This window comes from Dreissena polymorpha, chromosome 15 (assembly GCF_020536995.1).
Source record: "Dreissena polymorpha isolate Duluth1 chromosome 15, UMN_Dpol_1.0, whole genome shotgun sequence".
Taxonomy (NCBI): domain Eukaryota; kingdom Metazoa; phylum Mollusca; class Bivalvia; order Myida; family Dreissenidae; genus Dreissena; species Dreissena polymorpha.
Genome location: NC_068369.1, coordinates 50,025,513 through 50,051,040, shown reverse-complemented (window position 1 = coordinate 50,051,040; position 25,528 = coordinate 50,025,513). Strand labels below are relative to the sequence as shown.

General features: G+C 38.6%; 1 protein-coding gene across 2 annotated transcripts in view; it reads right to left on the bottom strand.

Annotated features, from left to right (window-relative positions):
• Positions 1-223: 223 nt before the first annotated feature.
• Positions 224-25,528, bottom strand: part of LOC127859513 (nodal modulator 3-like) — a 57,227-nt gene continuing 31,922 nt past the window's right edge. Inside the window, exons 20-31 of one of the 2 annotated variants that reach the window (XR_008039421.1) lie at positions 23,774-23,933; positions 22,343-22,469; positions 21,640-21,756; positions 21,068-21,195; positions 18,479-18,620; positions 11,764-11,850; positions 8,060-8,170; positions 7,359-7,460; positions 5,777-5,896; positions 3,922-4,014; positions 2,171-3,559; positions 224-1,838 (exon numbers count right to left, since the gene is read on the bottom strand). Coding sequence is in view for 1 of the 2 variants with exons in the window: in XM_052397011.1 (XP_052252971.1) it covers positions 3,377-3,559; positions 3,922-4,014; positions 5,777-5,896; positions 7,359-7,460; positions 8,060-8,170; positions 11,764-11,850; positions 18,479-18,620; positions 21,068-21,195; positions 21,640-21,756; positions 22,343-22,469; positions 23,774-23,933 (1,370 nt within the window). In the remaining variant the exon portion in view is untranslated. Of the gene's footprint in view, positions 3,560-3,921; positions 4,015-5,776; positions 5,897-7,358; positions 7,461-8,059; positions 8,171-11,763; positions 11,851-18,478; positions 18,621-21,067; positions 21,196-21,639; positions 21,757-22,342; positions 22,470-23,773; positions 23,934-25,528 lie in introns of both variants that reach the window. The other variant, XM_052397011.1, reaches the window with a different exon arrangement.

The window sequence follows — 25,528 nt, the reverse complement described above, 5'->3', positions numbered from 1 at the left end:
AGTGACCAAAAAATGGGTGTGGCGCGTAGAACTCATCAAGATGCATCTAATTATGAAGTTTCAAAGTTGTAGGTGGAAGCACTTTTGATTTTAGAGCCAATGTTAAGGTTTTAGCACGACGCGGACGGCGGACGACAAGCTAGCTATGACAATACCTCTGGTTTTCTCCGAAAACGTGAGCTAAAATACACAAAAAGAAAGCTTGATTACTGAAATACAGGAATGTACAGTTTCTGTTTATTTATATAATATTCCACACAAAATACACAACAAGTTCATACATAATGATTCATGTATACAAACAATCTCTCAACTGAATGTTCTTATAAAATTTTGATCAGATTATTTTTGCATATTTAAAGGTTCAAATAAATCATTAATTATTCCTTTTTATTTTCGAAACTTCGAACTTTTTTGCTATTGAATAATGTATACCTAAGTTCGCAAAAAAGCATTACTTTATTTTCACCAAACTTATTGTTAAAGACATACTTTATACCTTGTAAACTTAACAGCTAAAACTTAGGATGCAGAGATATAACAAAGTTGATAGCAACCCTATTTTGAGGCTATTAGGTTTTAGGTTTTGCACAAATACTAATAGGACGGCAAGCATATTCCCATTATATGCTTTATCTATAATCATGATAATTTATAATGGAAATTGTTCTTAAAGCTGCAATAAACATACATATCGGTACTAGCATGATTCACAATGCATTAATATCTTGATCAATTGAAAATAATAAAGCATGCATGCAACAACATAAAATATTAAAGTGATAAAAAATAATGTTATGAGGGGACTTCTTCACAGATTTTCGTATCTTTTAAAATTTCTTTAAATTAATTTGCTAACAAAACTATAACATTTGGAATAGTTTTAAATAAATACAATAACCAGGGAAACAAGTATCGTTGGAAACGATGGATGCTCCCCAATGATGCGCTTTGTCAATCTAGGTGTTAATAACGACCTTAAAAAATCTATTATTAGCCTTGGTGACCTTGACCTTGAACCCAGTGACCTCAAACCTCATCAAAAGGTAGAGGTCCATGCAAGTTACCTACATGCAAAATATGAAAGAGATCAGTAAATTAGTGAAGGCCCTATGAGAAACTGTAACAAAAGTGTGACGGAAAATCTATTATTAGCCTCGGTGACCTTGACCTTGAACCCAGTGACCTCAAACCTCATCAAAAGGTAGAGGTCCTTGCAAGGTACCTACATGCCAAATATGAAAGAGATCGGTAAAGTATTGAAGGCGCTATGAGAAACGGTAACAAAAGTGTGACGGAAAGAAGGAAGGAAGGAAGGAAGGAAGGAAGGAAGGAAGGAAGGAAGGAAGGAAGGAAGGAAGGAAGGAAGGAAGGAAGGACAAACTGGCAACTATATGCTCCGCCGAAATTTTTGCTCCGCCGAAATTTTATTTCGGGGAGCATAAAAATATACAAGGGCTGTTTGTAAAACATGCATGCCCCCCCTATATGGGCTATACGTTGTAGTAGCAGCCATTGTGTGAATACGTTTTTTGTCACTGTGAACAACGACAGTGGTGGTGGTGGTGGTGGTGGTGCAACCTTAATTTCATTTTTGCCCGATGTTTATTGATACAATGCATTACAAAAATGCAGTTAGCCTTACATTTGGTAAAATTTAAATAAATTACAAGGGAGGCAAATGCTGTAACAAAAGAACATGCATAAACGGTAGTTGTTTCCCTTGTTTGAACCATGCTAAATCCTTAAAATGCCTATTTCCAGTAACTGTGACCTTCACCTGTGACCTAGTGACCTCAAAATCAAAAGGGGTCATCTGCGAGTCATGATCAATGTACCTATGAAGTCTCATGATCCTAGGCCCAAGCGTTCTTGAGTTATCATCTGACAACCACCTGGTGGACGGTGCAACCTTAATTTCATTTTTACACGATGTTTATATTATACAATGCATTACAAAAATGCAGTTAGCCTTACATTTGGTAAAATTTAAATAAATTACAAGGGAGGCAAATGCTGTAACAAAAGAACATGCATAAACGGTAGTTGTTTCCCTTGTTTGAACCATGCTAAATCCTTAAAATGCCTTTTTCCAGTAACTGTGACCTTCACCTGTGACCTAGTGACCTCAAAATCAAAAGGGGTCATCTGCGAGTCATGATCAATGTACCTATGAAGTTTCATGATCCTGGGCCCAAGCGTTCTTGATTTATCATCTGACAACCACCTGGTGGACGGACCGACAGACATGAGCAAAGCAATATACCCCCTCTTCTTCGAAGGGGGGCATAATAATAAAGAAGTCAGTCCTGTTGTTCAAACTAAGGACATCTAGAATACAAATTTAGACAACACAGAAACATCTTTTTTTTCTGTCTGTTATATTTGTTTAAAGTTATCAATATCTGATTGAGTAACATCGTTTTTAGTGGATCCAATCAATTTTACATAAAATACTTAATACAAATCTTAAATTATGCTTATGACTTAAATAATGGATATCTTGTAAATGATTGAACACAAAATTGCACTTTTACTTTCTTTACATATAACTTTTAAAGGGGCCTTTTCACGTTTGGGTTAAATGACAAAATTCAAAAAAGTTGTTTCAGATTTGTAAATTTTCGTTTAAGTTATGATATTTGTGAGGAAACCGTAAAACTGAACATTTACCATGCTCTAAAATAGCCATTATATGCATATTTTGACGATTGTAAAACCCAAAAATTATAAAGTGTTGCAACGCGAAACGAATTAATAATTTGGAAAGTTCTGTTGTTGTCGTTGCTACGAGGATTGATTATATAAGGTTTAAAATACGCCTGGAATTGTATCCGGAAGGATGGTCGAGTGGTCTAAGTCGTAGACTTTTTACTCCAGGACTCCATGGGTCAGTGGTTCGAGCCCTTCTAGAGTTTACCTTTTTTTCCTTTTTTAAATTTTATTCTTGATTTTTTACTGGAGCTTTTTATATCCAACGTTAACAATTATCAATATAAAGAATTTACTGAAAAACTTCAAAACATGTCAAAATCTGTGAAAAGGCCCCTTTAAATACCAAACATAATACAGTAACCAATAATTTATTATATTATGTCCAAAGAAACTACACAAACAAATAATGTGACCACTAGATCAACATGCGTTTCTTTTTTTAAATCCACCTCTAATTATTACAAAAAAATAGGAAAAAATCAAGCTCATTTACATTTATTTGTCAAGTCAAGAACAAATTTAGATTGAAATGGTTAATTTGCTATCAATGAAACTAATGATTTATTTTCATATAAACAAACTTGAATATTCAAATTTCATGACTACATGTATAATTATTACATTCGTAAGAAATAAAGCTGCCTATAGAAAATGTTGCATTTCAAGTTTTTCGTGGTTTCGATTTTTTCCGGACCATCGGCGAATCATCGAGATCATGTAAAAGTGAGTATTGCTGCTGTTGCTGCTCATGTTGCTGAGCCTGCTGCTGATAGAGTGCTGCATTCTGTCGGTTCTGAACTGCAACCTGCACCTGACTGTAAAGCTGCTTACCCAGGGGAAGTAACTGCGGAATGAACAAAGGGAATTCACTGCATGTCTAAAGGGACCTAACTCAACACAATCAGAAATCCTAATGACAGGCCCTATGTTGCTTAGCCATTTCCAATGGTAACAGAAAATTTATCTTTTATGTGTAAAATTATTTTATATAAAGGCAAAGCGCATTTAAACACAAACAATAGCCTCGGAGATAAATCTGGAACACTTTTCTGCCTAAACTAGATTTTTGTTTATAACATAACTTTTTTTATAAAAGTAGAAAGTGCCGTCCCTGATTAGCCTATGGGGATTACACAGGCTTATCCATGAAAGGACTTAAAGCACATGCATTATGACTCGTTTTCCCCTAAAAGCTATCATACAAACCTTCTGGTAGTTGTACAGGGCCACAATGACTAGCACGGTGAAGGGCAGCATAAGTACGGAGCTCTGGTTTAACTCTTGTTCAAGTGTCTTCCTCTAAAAAACACCAGAATACTCGGTGAAATATAAAGTCTGATGAACAATAATATAAGGCAGTGTAATTGAAGAGAAGATAGAGAGGGGGACAATGCTGGCAATTGATTTTAAAGAAATAGATGTGCATTAACGAGGTGACAAACCTCTTAACCCTTTCCCCCATTAGAAGCAAAGTGAAAATTGCTTTTGCAACCAGCATAAAACCAGAACAGCCTGAGAGTAAATAACTTGCAGTCTGTACAGGTTTTATGCTGTTTGCTGCTTATCAGAAACTAAGGGTTGGAAATCAAGCCTTTTAAACTTGAATTTAGTAAGAAAGGTTTTTATTTAAATGAAACTTTCTAAGGGAAAACAAATGCGCCAAAATACCTGTATCTAAGTGGTAAAGGGTTAAATCTGACATACAAATAAACACACCTCATTCCATTAGTAGGACTTCACAGCAAGATTTATTTCTTAAAACATTTCTTTTACTGCTTATACTAAGGATGAAAGTTTATCAGAATTTGCTGGGGGTGAATTCCTTAACATGCGTCATATTGTGTCCTGATCCCTTTGAAAATTGCTTTCATTTTTGCTGAATGTTGCACAATCTTTCATTTTTGCTCAGTGTTACATAACCGTTTATTTTTACTCAATGTTGTCAAAGCTTTCATTTTTGCTCAATGTTACTGCGGTGTTTACTCAATGTTATTGCGGTGTTTACTCAATGTAACTGCGGTGTTTACTCAATGTTACTGCGGTGTTTGTTTTAGCTCAATGTTACTGCCGTGTTTCCTGAATCTTAGGAAATCATTTATTTTTGCTCAATGTTACTGGGGTGTTCATTTTTTCTTGTTACTGTGGTGTTTACTCAATGTTACTGCTGTGTTCATTTTTGCTCAATGTTACTGCTGTGTTCATTTTTGCTCAATGTTACTGCAGTGTTTACTCAATCTCAATGTTACTGCAGTGTTTACTCAATCTCAATGTTACTGCAGTGTTTACTCAATCTCAATGTTACTGCAGTGTTTACTCAATCTCAATGTTACTGCAGTGTTTACTCAATCTCAATGTTACTGCAGTGTTTACTCAATCTCAATGTTACTGCAGTGTTTTTGCTCAATGTTACTGCTGTGTTTCCTGAATCCGTGATAATCAGGCGACAAACAAGATGCCAGTGCCCATGCCACGAAAGGTATTTTTCGCCGTTTTATACCTTTTATTACGTGTATCAATTGTTACATTGCCACTCATTTTCCAGCCATATCAACAAGAGAGTGATAAGCATTTGTTTCATATTTATAATCCCTCTTTATCTCAACTATACTTGCTGCGAATTATCTTAGTGGCAGCTGTAATTATGTGACCTGTTAAACAATTTTGCAGTGAGTAAAATCGAGATATAGAGCGAATATTAATTAGACATCAAGGCTAATCACTTTCTTGCCGATATGACTGGAAAGTTACTAATTACTAAAAAATATAAAGGGTATAAAAGAGCGAAAAATTGCTGTCTCGGCATGGATGTCGCCATCATGTTTGTCACATTATTACCCCCTCTGTATATGACTTTCCCGTAGACAGTACAAATGTACTCTTAAAATAAAAAGATCAAAGCATTCAATAAGAATTAAGAGGCCTTGTAGTTCATAATTATTCTACATGGAAGAAACTTTTGTTTAACAGGATACATGTGTGAGGGGGTCGAGGAGGTTTAACTAAAGATAAACTAAGACTTAATGCTTGAAGAACACATTCTGATGCATAGTTTCAAACTTACCTTAGGCTTAAAGGTAAATGTGATGTGCTTATATGAGAGATTTGCTTTGAGTTCGATTTCTGGTTGGTCGAACTCGTAACTTGTCTTGGACAACGTGCTTTCAAGTTTCACGATGTATGTCTGAAAATGTAAAACAATAATATGGTGATTCAATACTATTGACATAAGGGATGTCAACCAACACCATAATTCATATGAGAAGCGCTTTGGAAAAACGAGGCTTAATGCATGTGTGTAAGGTGTCCTCCCAGATTAGCCTCTGCAATCTGCACAGGCTAATCATGGAACACACTTTCCACTTTTACGGAATGTTTTGTTTCAATGAGGTCTGTTGTAAAAGAAATTCCAGTGTAGGCGGAAAGTGAGGTCCCTTATTGGCCTGTGCTATAACAAGGCAAGTGTTGTGTGCAGCACCACTTTATGTTTGGACTTATAATTTGTACCAACAGAGAGGAGGGTTTGACATGTCTACAAACAGGCAGGCCTGTAGAGGCATATAACCTGAATATACCTCAAAATGAGTGATGTGTTTTTTCTTCTTTTTTTATATATGTATTCGGATATTAAATCTTCATTTGTAAACTAACTTTGTATTCTGATATACCTTAATTTGCATTCCACACAGGCTAATCAGCGATGATACTTTCTGCCTACCATGGATTTTCGCTAAGTAGACACTTCATAGATTGCACAGGTAAATCTGGGACAACCGTTACTGAATGCATTCACTTATCCCTTTACCACTAAGATAGGTATTTTTATGCATTTGTTGTCCCTAAGAAAGTAAAATTTAATTTAAGACCTTTCTTACTAAATTCAAGTTTTAAAGGCTACATTTCCAACCCTTAGTTACTGATGAGCAGCAAACAGCATAAAACCTGACCAGACTGCGAGTTATTTGCAGGCTGTTCTGGTTTTATGCTGTTTGCACGTAGCCATTTTCACTTTGCTTATTAGTGGGAAAGGGTTAACCCAGCAACGCTTATTTGTAATAAGATAGTGAAAAATTGACATCTTACAGACAAAATAGCTAACATCCACAAGGAAAAAATCAGTTAAGAAATTGCCTTTTGAAACAAATAATGTTGTTTCCGTCAAGTATCAAATTTAGGTACATGACCAATAAAGAAATACAAGATCTAATGTAATTCATTGTTTTCTTTGTTAACTGCTTTATTAACGATACATTAAATTATTGATCAATGTGTTATTAACAAAATACATGTTAAATGAAACCAATATGTTTAATAAATTGTGTATTTGGACTGTTTTATGCGTGAAGATTTTCATTTAACCTTTTCCCCCATAAGAAGCAAAATGAAAATGCTTTTTGCAAACAGCATAAAACCAGAACAGCCTGCGAGTAACTTGCAGTCAGTTCAGGTTTTATGCAGTTTCCTGCACATCAGTATCTAAGGTTTGGAGTTGAAGCCTTTAAAATGTAAATCTAGTAAGAAAGGTCTAAAATTCAATTTAAATTTCTACGGGACTACAAATGCATGAAAATTCATCTCTCAGTGGTAAAGGGTTAAACTACAGGACTTCAATCAATTTTCTATCTATAACTTAAACCCAGACTGACCGCATCGTCCATCTGTAGTGAGGGCAGGTAGAAGAAGCTGACCACTCCGAGGTTGACCGTTGTCAAGGGAACGCCAGGGTTGTCTTCTCGGTACAGACGCACCTTCAATACAAAACCATCCGAAATAAAGGATACAAGGCATTAACAAAATGTTCTTATTAGTTGAAGACTATCTGAAGAATCATAATCATACAGGTGCAGAATTAGTTTCTTAGGTACACTTCAAAGGGACTCGTGAACAGATCTTCATTTTTGAAAAAATGTAATTAATTGATTAAAATTTGCTTTAAACACATTTATTTAAAATATTATACACAAAGAAAAATACACGCCAACACAAGGGGGAAGAATTGTTGGATTTACAACTTACATGCACTAGAAGGGTTTGTTTAATAAACATGTTTTTATATATCTACAAAAAAACACTTAAAAATGGAATAGTCTTAAATCAATGAGGCTTGGGAAAATGTGTCTTAATAAATGTACATTAAGTGTCTTACCAGATTGGCCTGTGCAGTTTGGACAGGCCAATCAGGAACAGCACTTAATGCTTTTATGAAATTTTTCATTTAAGGATGTCTCTTTTTAGAGAAATACCTATAATTATACTATTAAGACAAAAGTTGAATGATTTTTTAAATATTTATTATCATTTGGCCATATCTGTGAACAAGTCTATAGAGCGGAAACAGTAGATCTACCTTTAGTGTTGCCAGATTTTCTGGGTCGGTAATCACATTACCGCTGATGTCCATCTGGTTCATCCGTCTGAACGCAATAATGTCCACGCCATTGAAATCAGCATTCTCCACCTGAAGTTTAACAATGGAGTAAAACAAAAAAGGTTTTATAAAGGGGGGGGATAGGGGGGGGTGAGAGGGGGGTATAATGTGGGGTGTGGTTATTTATTAGACGATGTTTAAAAAAAAAAATTGGGGGGGGTGGTGGGAAGGGGGAGGGTGGGGGGTGAGAGGGGGGTATAATGTGGGGTGTGGTGATTTATAAGACGATGTTTAAAAAAAGAAAAAAATCTTCTTTTTTTTGGGGGGGGGGGGGGTGAGGTTGGGGGGGGGGGGGATTCTGGTAGGGGCGTGGGGTATTGTTTGGATGGAATCCATTGTGGTATTCATGTAAGTGTTGTTTTGTCAAAGTAATAATTAAAAGGTGATCATGAAGTTATGGCAATTTAAGCAAAAGGTTCAATTATCTAAGTGTAAAGGGGCCATTATTATGTCAAAATGCTTGATACAGTGGTCTGCTCTTGTTTATAGGTTGGGGTCATGTTGGTAAACAAGTATGCAACATATAAATGCAATATGTCAAAGGATAGAGAAAATATTTGGGGTAGTACGCAAACTTTAACATAGATTTATCAATAATATGCATATTCTAAGTATAAAAGGGGCAATAATTATGACAAATACTTGATAGAGTTGTCTGCTCTTGTTTATAGGTTGGGGTGATGTTGGTCAACAAGTATCCAAATATAAAAGCAATATGTCAAGGGACAATGAAAATAAATGGGGAAGTACAAAAACTTTTACATTTGCTGCATATTCTAAGTGGAAAAGGGGCCATAATTATGACAAAATGCTTGATAGAGTTGTCTGGTCTTGTTTATAGGTTGGGGTCATGTTGGTTAACAAGTATGCAAAATATGAAAGCAATATGTCAAGGGACAAAGAAAATATTTGGGGTAGTACGCAAACTTTAACATTTGCACGCAGACGCAGACGCCAAAGTGAGTAGGATAGCTCCACTTTATATATTTCATATATAATAGTCGAGCTAAAAAGGTTTGTTACTTGTAATTAACCTTAACTAAATACACATCCTTATGCCAGTTACTGTGAATGCCCTATTTGAATCAGAGGTAGAGGGAAATGGTTGTAGAAAGGATTTCATGACAAGTCAAAACATAATTCATGTGGCCGAGCCAAGAATCGAACTCCTAAGTCTCATTTTCAACAGTATTTCAGTCATGTCAGGACAGTATTAAACCAACCATTTAACCATACAGGTCGCTGTGGTGTAATGGATATGGTGTCCACCTAGCCACCAGGTCACGGGTTCAATGGTGTAATGGATATGGTGTCCACCTAGCCACCAGGTCACGGGTTCAATGGTGTAATGGATATGGTGTCCACCTAGCCACCAGGTCACGGGTTCAATGGTGTAATGGATATGGTGTCCACCTAGCCACCAGGTCACGGGTTCAATGGTGTAATGGATATGGTGTCCACCTAGCCACCAGGTCACGGGTTCAATGGTGTAATGGATATGGTGTCCACCTAGCCACCAGGTCACGGGTTCAATGGTGTAATGGATATGGTGTCCACCTAGCCACCAGGTCACGGGTTCAATGGTGTAATGGATATGGTGTCCACCTAGCCACCAGGTCACGGGTTCAATCCCCACTCTGCAAATGTTCTTTCAATCTCCCCCCAAAGTACTGCTACTTGAGAGCATATAAGCCTGAGAATTTCAATGCAATCGAGCTAAAACAAATGGGTTTAAACTAAACTACAAAACCAACTCACACTTTTCCAAGGGTAACTGGTTTACAAGTACTAAGTGCACCTGTAGTGCACTGCACATACTTGTGACCATTACAAAGAAATGCCGTATTTCGTTGTGAGGTAGGGGGAGATATGTAGTCCAGGTAGGGGGAGATTTATAGTCCAGGTAGGGGGAGATTTGTAGTCCAGGTAGGGGAAGATTTGTAGTCCATGTAGGGCGAGATTTGTAGTCCAGGTAGGGGGAGATTTGTAGTCAAGGTAGGGGGAGATTTATAGTCCAGGTAGGGGGAGATCTGTAGTCCAGGTAGGGGGAGATTTGTAATCCAGGTAGGGGGAGATTTGTAGTTCAGGTAGGGGGAGATTTGTAGTCCAGGTAGGGGGAGATTTATAGTCCAGGTAGGGTGAGATTTGTAGTCCAGGTAGGGGGAGATTTATAGTCCATGTAAGGGAAGATTTGTAGTTCATGTAGGGGGAAATTTGTAGTCCAGGTAGGGTGAGATTTGTAGTCCAGGTAGGGGAAGAATTGTACACTTCAACACCGTTATTTCGAACACCGATAATCCGAAGTCACCGTTATTTCGAAGTATTTTTCAGGTCCCGATTTTGGTTCTTCTTTGTTTAATGTAAAATTTCATTGTTAATCCGAACTTCGTTAAACCGAAGAAATCGTTAATTCGAAGTGAATCTTTCGGACCCAACAATAAAATTCGCACCTAATTATCAATCTTTAATCCGAAGTCAAAACTGCAATACACTAAGCGTAAGTTCACACCTTTGTCTAAAGCCGATAATTACACTTTGTAGTCTGCGCGTAGCAAATAGCAGATAATTTGGTGTTCCGGCAAACACACTGTCAACATGGCTCTAACAAGGTTCTGATACTTTGTGCTATTGACTCTATTTTATATGTTCTGTAATTAGAAGAAAATAAAAAAGAAGAAAAATAATCGTTTTATTCCTCCATTCGTAGCAATCTATTGCTATCTGACTAGTTTTTAAGTAAAACAATTATTAATAGTAGCGTGTAACCGAACCATGCGAAGTCCATAGCGTTTTATTTTAAGAGAATCAAAGAAGTCTTCTGTCAAATGTTTATTTCGAATTATCATTAATCCGAAGCTTTTTTAACGGTCCTGATGACTTCGAAATATCGGTGTTGAAGTGTAATCCAGGTAGGGGGAGATTTGTAGACCAGGAAGGGGGAGATTTATAGTCCAGGTAGGGGAGATTTGTAGTCCAGGTAGGGGGAGATTTATAGTCAAGGTAGGGGGAGATTTGTAGTCCAGGTAGGGGGAGATTTGTAGTCCAGGTAGGGGGAGATTTGTAGTCCAGGTAGGGGGAGATTTCTAGTCCAGGTAGGGGGAGATTTCTAGTCCAGGTAGGGCAATGTAGGGGGAGATTTGTAGTCCAGGTAGGGGAAGATTTGTAGTCCAGGTAGGGGCAATGTAGGGGGAGATTTGTAGTCCAGGTAGGGGGAGATTTGTAGTCTAGGTAGGGGAAGATTTGAAGTTCAGATAGGGGGAGATTTATAGTCCAGGTAGGGGGAGATTTGAAGTCCAGGTAGGGGGAGATTTATAGTCCTGGTAGGGGGAGATTTGTAGTCCAGATAGGGGGAGATTTATAGTCCATGTAGGGGGAGATTTGTGTCATGTTGAAACCCTCTAGAGTCTGTTTCGTGGGTAGAACCAGTACTTGGGGTCCCTGGGGGTGGGGGTGTAAAGAACGCCCTTACAGTGGGGATCAAACAACACATGAACTCCAAGTCGCTAGCTGGACACCATATCCACTACAGCACGGCCACGTTATACCTCCCTTAGATTGTACGAGAGACTGAACACATCTTAATGTCATGCCAACAAATATCAACAATTCCACAGTACACTTACCACAACTAGCCTGGACTTGGGTGCAGCTCTCTCAATGTGTTTGTTCATGTCCCCAATCTTGAGGCGCACCTCGTACCTACAATTGGGCTACAACAAAAGTACATGAAAGATTTAAGATGAGCCTCACTTTGGGAAAACTGGGCTTAATGCATGCCTCACTTTGGGAAAACTGGGCTTAATGCATGCCTCACTCTGAGAAAACTGGGCTTAATGCATGCCTCACTTTGGGAAAACTGGGCTTAATGCATGCCTCACTCTGAGAAAACTGTGCTTCATGCATGCCTCACTCTGAGAAAACTGGGCTTAATGCATGCCTCACTCTGAGAAAACTGGGCTTAATGCATGCCTCACTTTGGGAAAACTGGGCTTAATGCATGCACGTGGTTAAAGTGTCTGCCCACTGTGCTTCTATTCACATAAAATGCCCCATAATAGAGGTGTGTGAAGATGTCCTGTTTCTGTTAAAATATTCTTTCTATTTGGTACAAAGGAATATACTTCTGGTTGCATAAGCCATTCCTAAACATGTATCTGTGGACTTGTGTGTTGTTTTTAATTCCCATACTTGTGAATCAGAAATGGGTCTGATGATTTACCCTAGGTGAGTTTTTCTGTATGTCAGAATCTGGATCCTGCGGTAACTCAAAAATAAACAAGAGCACCGCCTTGCGGGTGCAGACAACTCATCTATTTTCTTTTTATCCCCACGCTTTTTGAAAAAAAGGTGGGGATATTGTGGTGATCTCCGCCGTCCGTCCGTCCGTCCGTCTGTCTGTCTGTCCGTCCGTCCTGGCCACTATCTCCTCCTACACTAAAAGCACTAGAACCTTGAAACTTACACACATGGTAGATATGAGCATATGTGCGACCCTGCACTATTTGGAATTTTGATCTGACCCCTGGGTCAAAAGTTATAGCGGTTGGGGTGGGGCCGCGTCAGAAATTATCACTCATTTTTTTAGGTTATTTTACATTTACTTCTTTATTTCTATACCGATTCACTTCAAATTGATACTGGACCTCACCTATGACAATACGGTCAATCTCAACCATGCATGGCCCCATTCCCAACCCTGGGGCGCCCCGCCCACATAGGCCACACCCACCAAAAATTTCCATTTACTATAATTTTTTCATTTCTACACGGATTCACTTCAAATTGATACTGAACTTTTGTTATGACATTAGGGTCAATCTCAACTATGCATGGCCCCAATCCCAACCCTGGGGCGCCCGCCCACATAGGCCACACCCACCAAAAAATTCCATTTACTATAATTTTTTCATTTCTACACGGATTCACTTCAAATTGATACTGAACTTCTCTTATGACATTAGGGTCAATCTCAACTATGCATGTTCCCATAACCAACCCTGGGGCCCCGCCCACATAGACCACACCCACCCAAAATTGCCTTTACTATAATTTCTTCATTTCTACACCGATTCACTTCAAATTGATATTGAACTTCTCTTATGACAATACAGTCAATCTCAACTATGCATGGCCCCATTACCAACCCTGGGGCGCCCCGCCCACATAGACCACACCCACCCAAAATTGCCTTTTACTATAATTTCTTCATTTCTACACCGATTCACTTCAAATTGATACTGAACCTCTCTTATGACAATACGGTCAATCTCAACTATGCATGGCCCCATTACCAACCCTGGGGCGCCCTGCCCACATATGTCACACCCACCCAAAATTGCCTTTTACTATAACTTCTTCATTTCTACACCAATTCACTTCTAATTGATGATGAACTTCTCTTATGACAATACGGTCAATCTCAGCTATGCATGGCCCCATTACCAACCCTGGGGCACACCTAGGTCAAACATTCGGCGTGGGGATACGCGTCGGCCTCTGCCGCGCCATTTCTAGTTAAAGGTGAAGGGACTCTCATTTTCAATCACAAAGGAAGGAGGGGTGGAGTGAAGAGGGGTGCATTGTGTGGGGGTGTGGACATTTATTACATTATCTTCCAAAAATGCGAAAAAAAGAAAAAATGGGGGGGGGGGTGGGGGGTGGGAGGGGGTGGTGGGGATTCTTGGGTGCGATGGTTGGACGGTATTTCAAACATAAAACGGTTTTTTTAACCATTTCAAAAAAAAAAATGGGGGGTTAGGTGGGGGGGGGGGGGGTATAGTGTGAGGGTGTGGTGGTAATTTGTGAGATGATCTTAAAAAAAAAAAAAAAAAAAAAAAAAAAAAAAAAATTAGGGGGGGGGGGGATTCGGGTGGGGGGAGGGGGGGGATTCTTGGGTGCGATGGTTGGACGGTATTTCAAACATAAAATAATCAAAATAAATAGTTTTGTTTTATAACCGTTTAAAAAAAATAATTTGGGGAGGGGGTGGGGTGGGGGGGGGGGTATAGTGTGAGGGTGTGGTGGTCATTTGTGAGATGATCTTAAAAAAAATAAAAAAATAGGGGGGGGATTCGGGGGGGGGGGGGGGGGGGGGGGGAAGGGGGTGTCATGGGCGATGGTTTGGGTGAAGTCTATTGTGGTATGTCAGGTAAGAGTAGTTTTGTCAAAGTATCAATCAATTCTAATCATAAATAAAGAAGTTATGGCAATTTTAGCAAAATTTAATAATTTGACCTTGAGAGTCAAGGTCATTCAAAGGTCAAGGTAAAATTCAACTTGTGCCAGGTACAGTAACCTCATGATAGCATGAAAGCATTTGAAGTTTGAAAGCAATAGCCTTGATACTTAAGGAGTAAAGTGGATCGAAACACAAAATTTAACCATATATTCAAAGTTACTAAGTCAAAAAAGGGCCATAATTCCGTAAAAATGACATCCAGAGTTATGCAACTTGTCCTTTAACTGTACCCTTATGATAGTTTGCGAGTGTTCCAAGTATGAAAGCAATATCTATGATACTTTAGGGGTAAAGTGGACCAAAACACAAAACTTAACCAAACTTTCAATTTTCTAAGTATAAAGGGCCCATAATTCCGTCCAAATGCCAGTCAGAGTTACATAACTTTGCCTGCACAGTCCCCTTACGATAGTTAATAAGTGTTGCAAGTATGAAAGCAATAGCTTTGATACTGTAGGAATAAAGTGGACCTAAACACAAAACATAACCAAATTTTCAATTTTCTAAGTATAAAAAGGGCACATAATTCTGTCAAAATGCCAGTCAGAGTTACATTACTTAGCCTGCACAGTCCCCTTATGATAGTTAGTAAGTGTTGCAAGTATCAAAGCAATAGCTTTGATACTTAAGGAATAAAATGGACCTAAACACAAAACTTAACCAAAATTTTCAATTTTCTAAGTATAAAAAGGGCACATAATTCTGTCAAAATGCACGCCAGAGTTATCTAAGTTTGCCTGCCCAGTCCCCTCATGATAGTAAGTAAGTGTACCAAGTTTGAATGCAATAGCATTGATACCTTCTGAAAAAAGTGGACCTAAACGCAAAACTTAACCAAAATTTTCAATTTTCTCAGTATAAAAAGGGCACATAATTCAGTCAAAATGCACGCCAGAGTTATCTAACTTTGCCTGCCCAGTCCCCTCATGATAGTTAGTAAGTGTACCAAGTTTGAATGCAATAGCATTGATACTTTCTGAGAAAAGTTGACCTAAACGCAAAACTTAACCGGACGCCAACGCTGACGCAGACGCCGACCCCAAGGTGATGACAATAGCTCATAATTTTTTTTCAAAAAATAGATGAGCTAAAAATAATAACAAGAGATGTGTTTGTCAGAAACACAATGCCCCCTTCTGCGCCGCTTTGAAGCTATATATTTGACCTTTGACCCTGAAGGATGACCTTGACCTTTCACCACTCAAAATGTGCAGCTCCATGAGATACACATGCATGCCAAATATCAAGTTGCTATCTTCAATATTGCAAAAGTTATGGCAAATGTTAAAGTTTGACGCAAACACACAAACAAACACACAAACAAACTAACAGACAGGGCAAAAACAATATGTCCCCCACTATAGTGGTGTATAGATCTAGTATGGTATAGTGGTGGGGCCCCACTATAGTGGTGGGGGACATAAACAAGAGCACCGCCTTGCGGGTGCAGACCGCTCATCTATTTTCTTTTCAAAGGTGAAGGGACTCTCATTTTCAATCACAAAGAAGGGAGGGGTGGAGTGATGAGGGGCTTATAGTGTGGGGTTGTGGACATTTATTACATTATCTTCCAAAAAAGCGAAAAAAAAAAATAGGGGGCGGGGGGAGGGGGGGGGGGGGTGGGGGGGGTGGCGGGGGCGATGGGGAGGGGTATTTTTTGGGTGCGATGGTTGGACGGTATTTCAAACATAACTGTTTTTAAAAAAAAAATGGGTGGGGGGGTTATTTTGTGATGGGGGTGGTGGTAATTTGTGAGATGAGATTAAAAAAAAAAAAAAAAAAAAAAAAAAAATTGGGGGGGGGGGGTGGGGTGGGGGGGGTGGGTGGGGGTATAGTGTGAGGGTGTGGTGGTCATTTGTGAGATGATCTTAAAAAAAATAAAAAAATAAATAAATTAGGGGGGGGGGGGGAGGGCGGAGGGGGGGAGGGGGGGAAGGCACGGGGGATGGTTTGGGTGGAGTCTATTGTGGTATGTCAGGTAAGAGTAGTTTCGTCAAAGTATCAATCAAATCTAATCATAAATAAAGAAGTTATGGCAATTTTAGCAAAATTTAATAATTTGACCTTGAGAGTCAAGGTCATTCAAAGGTCAAGGTAAAATTCAACTTGCCAGGTACAGTAACCTCATGATAGCATGAAAGTATTTGAAGTTTGAAAGCAAAAGCCTTGATACTTAAGAAGTAAAGTGGATCGAAACACAAAATTTAACCATATATTAAAAGTTACTAAGTCAAAAAAGGGCCATAATTCCGTAACAATGACAACCAGAGTTATGCAACTTGTCCTTTTACTGTACCCTTAGTTTGTGAGTGTTCCAAGTATGAAAGCAATATCTATGATACTTTAGGGGTAGAGTGGACCAAAACATAAATCTTAACCAAATTTTCAATTTTCTAAGTTTAAAGGGCCCATAATTCCGTCCAAATGCCAGTCAGAGTTACATAACTTTGCCTGCACGGTCCCCTTATGATAGTTCATAAGTGTTGCAAGTATGAAAGCAATAGCTTTGATACTGTAGGAATAAAGTGGACCTAAACACAAAACTTAATCAAATTTTCAATTTTCTAAGTATAAAAAGGGCACATAATTCTGTCAAAATGCCAGTCAGAGTTACATTACTTTGCCTGCACAGTCCCCTTATGATAGTTAGTAAGTGTTGCAAGTATGAAAGCAATAGCTTTGATGCTTAAGGAATAAAATGGACCTAAACACAAAACTTAACCAAAATTTTCAATTTTCTAAGTATAAAAAGGGCACATAATTCTGTCAAAATGCACGCCAGAGTTATCTAACTTTGCCTGCCCAGTCCCCTCATGATAGTAAGTAAGTGTACCAAGTTTGAATGCAATAGCATTGATACTTACTGAGAAAAGTGGACCTAAACGCAAAACTTAACCAAAATTTTCAATTTTCTAAGTATAAAAAGGGCACATAATTCTGTCAAAATGCACGCCAGAGTTATCTAACTTTGCCTGCCCAGTCCCCTCATGATAGTAAGTAAGTGTACCAAGTTTGAATGCAATAGCATTGATACTTTCTGAGAAAAGTGGACCTAAACGCAAAACTTAACCGGACGCCAACGCCGACGCCAAGGTGATGACAATAGCTCATAATTTTTTTTCAAAAAAAAGATGAGCTAAAAAGGCTCATCAAACTTGCTTTGTGGATAGAGGGCCATATGAGCATGCACATTATTAACGTTTTATCCTGCAACTTAAATTGTGGTTGATATACATGTAGTTACCTAAATTACAGAAAACTAAAATCAGGACCTAGAACAACTCACAAACAAAACTTAAGCTTACTCTTCAACATTAAATAGGTAGGGACTGATGCTTTTTGATGATAGGGAGAGGGGGCAGGGGGTCAAGAACTTGAGTCTTTACATCCTGAAGCAAAAATGTTGCTGGTTGCACTTCCGTTAATTATCTCAAGTGAAAGATGAGTTATGAGATTAAATTTGAGCAGGGTATAGAACCTGCCTTACCCCACTTTGGCTCCAGTGTGTTTCCACAGATCTGCTTGATTGGATCACAGTTGTATGCAGTAAAACCAGATAAAATCTTTAAATACTTTGAGCTGCATTCTGGAAAAAACGGGGCTTAATGCATTTGTGTATAAACTGTCATCCAGGATAAGCCTTTGCAGTGCTCACAGGCTAACCAGGGACCACACTTTCCGCCTAAACTGGATTTTTCTTTAGAAGAGATTTCTTTTGAACGAAGAATTCCGTTAAATCAAAAAGTGTCATCCCTGATTTGCACAGGCTATTGCACAGGCTAATTTGGGAGAACGTTTAAACATATGCATAAAGCCCAGTTTTTCCAGATAGATTCTGAAATATACATTGCATCTAACCTGCAATCCACGGATACAACAGTGTCTGTTGGGCTCAGTTTTTTTACCCCTGATACATGGAACACTCGTCCTTTCCATTAAAGTGAAAAGTGTTGTCCCAGATTAGACTATGCGGACAGCACATGCTAATCTGGGACCACACTTTTCACAAATGCATTAAGTCCCATTTTCCGAATATACATTCTAACCAACCAGCAATCCATGTATACCATAAGGTCGGTAAGGCTCAGTTTTTGACTCACCTGCAATCCACGGATGCGGTAATGTCCGTTGGGCTCAGTTTTGGACTCCTCCTGGTACATTGAACACTCGTCCTTTCCGAGGGCCTCCACAAACACACCTGGCTCTGGCTCACCATTCAGTGAGGTCACCGCTCCATAGCAACTGAAAGTAGGAAACTTATTTAAGAGCCCAGTGTGAGTATTCACCAAAACATTCTTAAACTTAATTATAAAGATTTGACTTAGAAACTAGAAAATATGTTGCGCGTTTGAATATATACAGGCTTCCACTGGTGATTATTTTATTTGAAAATGTTCTTCATGAAAAATGCTGTAGAAAGAGGTGGTTAATACCAAATTTGAATCACAATTCAAGCAATTAATAAATATTCCAATTTGAAGATAGAATTGTTAAGTGAATGCCCAGATCCTAGATTCATCATTTCTCTGTCTAGTGTTGTGCTTCAAACATTGTCCTGTATTGAATATTACTATCTGATGTTAACAATAACATCGCTTCTGATAATGGTTTCTCGAGTGCCAAATATCTACACGCAACTCAGTCCAAGATTTTCATATTTGTAGAAAAATGTCATTTAATATATTAACGAACAAATCTTAAATGTTTTTTATAGTCTTTATTTATTATAATAACAAGAAACAAGGGACAAAATTGTCACAAAACCAGGTTTTCATTGTGAAAAAAATCTGATAAAAGGGAGAAAACTCAAACTGAACTTTTGAAATAAACAAACAAAATTAACCCCCTTTGTAAGTTTGTTTTAAAAAAAAAATCTATTTTTAGTTGTGGCGACCTTGACATTGGAGATATTGACGTGATTCTTTCGTGCAACACACCGTCCCATGATGGTGAACAAATGTGCCAAATGATTTTAAAATCTCACAATGAATGACATAGTTATGGCCAGGACAAGCTCATTTATGGCCATTTTTGACCTTTGAACTCAAAGTGTGACCTTGATCTTGGAGATATTGACGTAATTATTTCGCGCGACACACCGTCCAATGATGGTGAACAAATGTGCCAAATGATTTTAAAATCTGACAATGAACGACATAGTTATGGCCCGGACAAGCTTGTTCCGCCCGCCCGCCAGCCCGCCCGCATTCGCCAATCTAATAACCAGTTTTTTCCTTCGGAAAACCTGGTTAATTTTTCCTTCAGAAAACCTGGTTAAAAAGTTAAATAAAAAATATTGCATTCCAAAGGGGGTTCAAACCAGGGGATTCTGGAGGCAGAAGCTAATGCGTCACCACTGCACAAAGCAGGCTTGGCATCCAATTATAAACACTATTTTCAATGGTACTACTAGTAGTTTCCAAATTGTCCAGGAAAGCATTTTTTAAATACTTATGCCATTGACAAATTTTCTGCTTGAGAAAGAGGTAGAGTTAGAATGGCTGCAAAAATAATTAAGTGATTAATCACCACTTCAGTACTGTGGCTGGGCTGGGAATCAAACCTGCGATCCTCCAATTCGTAGCACAGCCTCCTACCCACTGAGCTAGCAGGACCAATTAAAGTTGCAAACATATTTAATATGCCCTCTGTGATAACTTGGCTTCTGCACAGGCTAATCAGGGTCGACATTTTCAGCTTTTATTGCATTTTTTGTTTTAAAAGTTGCTTTTAAACCAAAATCCAGTTTATGCGGAAAGTGTCATCTCTGACTAGCCTCTGTCAACTGCACAGCCTTATATGTGATGATACTCACATGTATCAAGCCCTGTTTTCCAATAGCGAGGCTGGGTAGTGGTTTTTATCCCATTACAGGAATAAATTGTTTAAATAAACCTCCATGGTATCTGCTATCCTTTATTTTATCATTACTCCCTTAAACCTCTCCCACTTAGATACGTATTTAACCCTTTACCGCTAAGATGAATTTGACACATTTGTAGTCCCTTAGAAAAATAAATTTAATAAAAGACCATTCTTACTTAATTCAAGTTTTAAAGGCTTTATACCAACCCTTAAATACTGATGAGCAGCAAACAGCATAAAACCTTAACAGACTGTGAGTTACTCATAGGCTATTCTGGTTTTATGCTGTTTGCGCAAAGCCATTTTCACTTTGCTTCTAAGTGGGAAAGGTTTAAAGCAGTCCCACACATTTTAATGACATCATCTTCTTTGCTGTCAAGTGGTCATTTGACATTTGATATCAATTTCACTGATTTCTTAAAAGAGTAAAAATGTTCCTCTGTTAGAACATCCATGTTATCCATGGCTTTAGCAATAACAATCACCTAGGATTTGAAGAGGGCAGGTTGCTAATATGTCCAAAGGGCACCTTAGAGTGTGAGATTATATTATCCGGTTGGCTTGTTTCAATAAAGAATGTGTTTTCATATATTTTATATAACAAGTATTTTCATTTACAACATATGATCAGAGCATTAAAAGGGCAGAGTGGTGGTCCGATGGGCCAGGTGGGACTTATGAGCAGCGGGTGATTAGCACTTGGTGGATTAAGAGATGTCAAACAACAACATGACGCAGGGCCATATGTATGCTCAGATAGGCTTAAGAGTGCTTCTTCCAAAACGTCCAAGGTCCCATTGCCCTAGCGACCACATTAGTCTCACCTGTAGGCGGTCCTGGACCCTCGTATGTCCACTTTGACTGTTGTCCCTTCTGTGACATCAATCATGCGTGACACGGGGTCAAAGTTGTACTCCTTCATCATCGGCCTCAAGAAATACTGGCCTGGACTCTGCAGGGAATTACAGTAATGTAAATAGGGGCCCATACGCGAGGAAATTATCCAAGCAGCTAATTTTGTTAATTAAACGGTCTTCAGCTATGGGACAAACAAATTCCCAAAAGGTTTCAAAAAAAAGTTTTTTTTCCAGATGATTTCAACATTAAGTTTATCTCCCGTCCAGATCTATAAGTTGAACCTTTGTAAATTATTGAAAACACTGTTATCCTCAATTTTGAAGCATTTGCTAGCAAAACAACAACACTAATTTTGCAACTTTAGTATAAAACAATCTGCTGAGTTGTGAGTATCATATTCTCTATTTTAAATGTATATTAAGTTAAGCTGAAAAGGTCGTCCCTGATTAACAAGTGCTGACTGCACAGGCTAATCTGGGACGAAACTTTTCACACATGCATTAAGCCCAGTGTTCCCAGAACAAGTCTCAATACTTACCAGTCCAATGAAGATCATGATACCGTCTTCGTGGGTCAGGTTGTTGCTGCGATATTGTTTCTCCCCACTCAGTGATAGCAGCACAGCGGACAGTGGGGCACCTTTATCATCTGTTATCTGTAAAAGCATTTTACACATCTTCACTTCATATATTAGACATAATCAAAGGAAAATCAGCTTTTTGTGTAGGTTAAATGTCATGATACTTTAAGCTATGGCGTCAATCTCGTGCAGTAAAGCGGAACCATGTGAACACATTTGATGGGAGGCCCCTCCAAGAAACATGTATGTAAATGTTCATGATCATTTGAAATAAAATTTAGAAAATATTACAGGAATACACAATTTGATTCAAATTGTTAATGATGGCGTAACGCCGGTCTGCTGGCCCAATCTGGCTTAAAATTTAAGGTTTAACTTTAGGACCTCTTACTTGTGAAATTGCCAATTAACCCTTTACCACTTACATACACATTTTAACACATTTGTAGTCTCTTAGCAAACAAAATTAAAGATCTTTTTTTAATAGATACTGGTTGTATATCCTTCATTTGAAACCCTTTAAGTACTGATCAGCAGCAAACAGTATAAAACCTGAGCAGACTGCAAGTTGCTCACAGGCTGTTCAGGTTTTATGCTGGCTGCATATAGCCATTGTCACTTTGCTTCTGAGAAGAAAGAGTTAAACTTATTTTGACCTCACCTTGACCTCTATGCGGCTGAGTTGCCTGGCACGGAACACCGCCGACTCTCCGGGTTCCTTCTCCATAACGTAGCCTTCTTTCTCCGCCACAACGACGAAATCGTGACCCTTGTGCAGTGGCCCAATCCTGTATCCAACAGGGAATTTACATTGTTTTGGCATACTAAATGATCTGCTTTCTGGGAAAACTGGGCTTAATGCATGTGCATAAAGTGTTGTCCAAGATAAGCCCTAGCAGTCAGCTTTTGTTCATTATCCCCACGCTTTTTGAAAAGCGTGGGGATATTGTGGTTATCTCCGCCCTCCGTCCGTCTGTCTGTCTGTCCTGGCCACTATCTCCTCCTATACTTTAAGCACTAGAACCTTGAAACTTACAAACATGGTAGCTATGAGCATATGTGCGACCCTGCACTATTTGGAATTTTGATCTGACCCCTGGGTCAAAAGTTATGGGGGTTGGGGCGGGGCCGGGTCAGAGATTTTCCCTCATTTTTTATGTTATTTTACATTAACTTCTTCATTTCTGCACCGATTTACTTCAAATTGATACTGAACCTCTCTTGTGACAATACGGTTAATCTCAACTATACATGGCCCCATAACCAACTCTGGGGCGCCCCGCCCACATAGACCACACCCACCCAAATTGCCTTTTACTATAATTTCTTTTTTTCTACACCGATTCACTTCTTATTGATACTGAACTATTCTTATGACAATACGGTCAATCTCAACTATGCATAGCCCCATTACCAACCCTTGGGCGCTTCGCCCAAATAGGCCACACCCACCAAAAATTGCCTTTTACCATAACTTCTTTATTTCTACACTGATTTACTTCAAATTGATAATGAACATCTCTTATGACAATACGGTCAATCTCAACTATGCAGGGCCCAATTACCAACCCTGGGCCCCCTGGGTAAAACATGCGGCCTGTGGATAGGCGTCGGCCTCTGTCGCGTCATTTCTAGTGTTTCATTTAAAGGGAGTCTCTTCTTAGCAAAAATCCATTTTGGACCCTAAGTGTTTTCACAGATTAGCCAAACGGTCCTGCACAGGCTTTTCTGGGACAATACTTTACACACAAGCTTTGAGCACATTTTCCCCAGAATAAGGCTCAAACGGACTGTTCACACTGTGCTTATCTTGGTCACCACTTTACCCACATGCTTTAAGCTCACTTTTGGCACATGCATTAAGTTTTCCCAGAACAAGGCTTAAATGGACAGCTCACAGACTTTCATGTTGTCTATTTGCTTAATGTAATCTCATGTACTATCTTAACTCAAATATTTGGATATTTTTTAATCATTATAGTATCAACAAACAAGGGCTGGCATTGTGAGTCTCGAAAAAAGACTTTGGGCTTGATTTTTAGAACAGCTTATTACGATGACTAGTTCGTATAAAGTAAAAATCACAACGAACTTGAAATCTCCATTTTCACTCGTATAATCCACAACAGGTTCCATGGTTCCCTTGGGGTCGCTCACTACAATCTTCACTCCGGTGAGTTTGGGTACAACATGACCGACAATGAACTGACCGCGCTCTCCCACGAACTTGAACATCTCACCGGGACATGACTCTGAAAGATGAACACTTAATTCAGTTAAAGTAACATAAATACTCAAAATCAACTAATATTTCTCACAATTTTTTCGTAAAATAAAGTTCACCAATAAAAAATCAATGTTCCTAATAGCAAAAGCCAAAATTTCTATTTGTGGTATGGTTACATGTTCATGGAAAAATAAAAGGTGAAAGATAGATTAACCAAGCTCAAAACATACAACACAGCAGAACGTTTTTACAGCCCCTCCCAAATAAAATGTAATGACCCGTTCAAAACTAAGTGACCACTTCACAATCTGGATTCTCTGCATTTATATTGAAAGCCATGACAACATTAAGCCATTTAGCTGACTGAAATTGATTGTACAGTATGGATCATTCCTCTAACAGTCAAAACATCTCTGAGACATATGGATTAACCTTTCAAAGAACATACAGTCGAAACTGACCTAACGGCCACCTGAAATTAACGGCCACCTGCAGACAACGGTCAGTCTGGAATTCCCCGCGACGAAAAACACTCTATATAACACTTGAAAATAACGGCCACCTGTCCATTATGGCTGAAGGTCACTATATTCCACTTCGAAATTCATGTGTGAACTGAATTCAATGGTCAGGCGTCAGTCGTATCTAGTCACAAAAATTAAAAACACAGCACATCATTTTATCTGTCTTTTTTGCGGTTAAAGCGTCCGATAGAGGTTATTGCCTTTGATGAAATACAAGCGGCCCGCTGCGAGTAAACAAATAATAAGGTGTTGAGAAGGTTTGTTTTCAGGGGATAATTGTGGGGGTATCTTCAAAAGAAAATATGTCAGCGTTTGTGACACGTTTAAAGTAATTATCGCTAATTAAATGACCGCTAATTTGTACATTGTACTTACAACCTTGAGTATCGATTTGAAAATAACATTTTCGGATCATTAATTAAAAGAGCTTTCTAGCGTACACAACACTATATAAAGCAAGCGGAACAATAAATCACGGAATAACAATACAACTTATTTAGCGTGGAGTGAATTGTTTTGATTGTTGCGAGTGGTAATGGCTGTGTGTGTTTTGAAGTTTTTTGCGTGATAAGTTATCTTGTTTTTGTGCATCATGTGCTATGTTTTTTTTTTATAAAGAGTGAATGAATGTTTGTATTTTGAATGAGTTGTTGACTGAAAAATGCTGTTTGTGTGATGTTTGCGAACGAATAAATTTTAACAAAATTTTTGTGTCTTTTTCTTTGAATGAGAATGGTACATTTAGACCGTACTATCAGTTTATGACAGCGAATCCGCTTTTAAGACTTGAACAGACGTGACGTCAATGGCACGTGACAAGCTTTATTTACTGAATGAAGATATTATTCTGTATTATTCAATGTAAGTTAATTCTGTTATTATGCTTAGTTAACGGCAATGAGCATTTGTTTTACACTGTATGCAAACGACTCGGGTAACGACGTAGCAATACTACCAACTGACCAACCATCTTAAAATTGTGATCCGAATTCAACGGTCACCTGTGGACAACGGTCACTTTGGTCATTTCCCTTGACTGACCGCTGAATTCAGGTTTGACTGTACATGTATCAGCAGTGTTCAGGGAAATCATGGT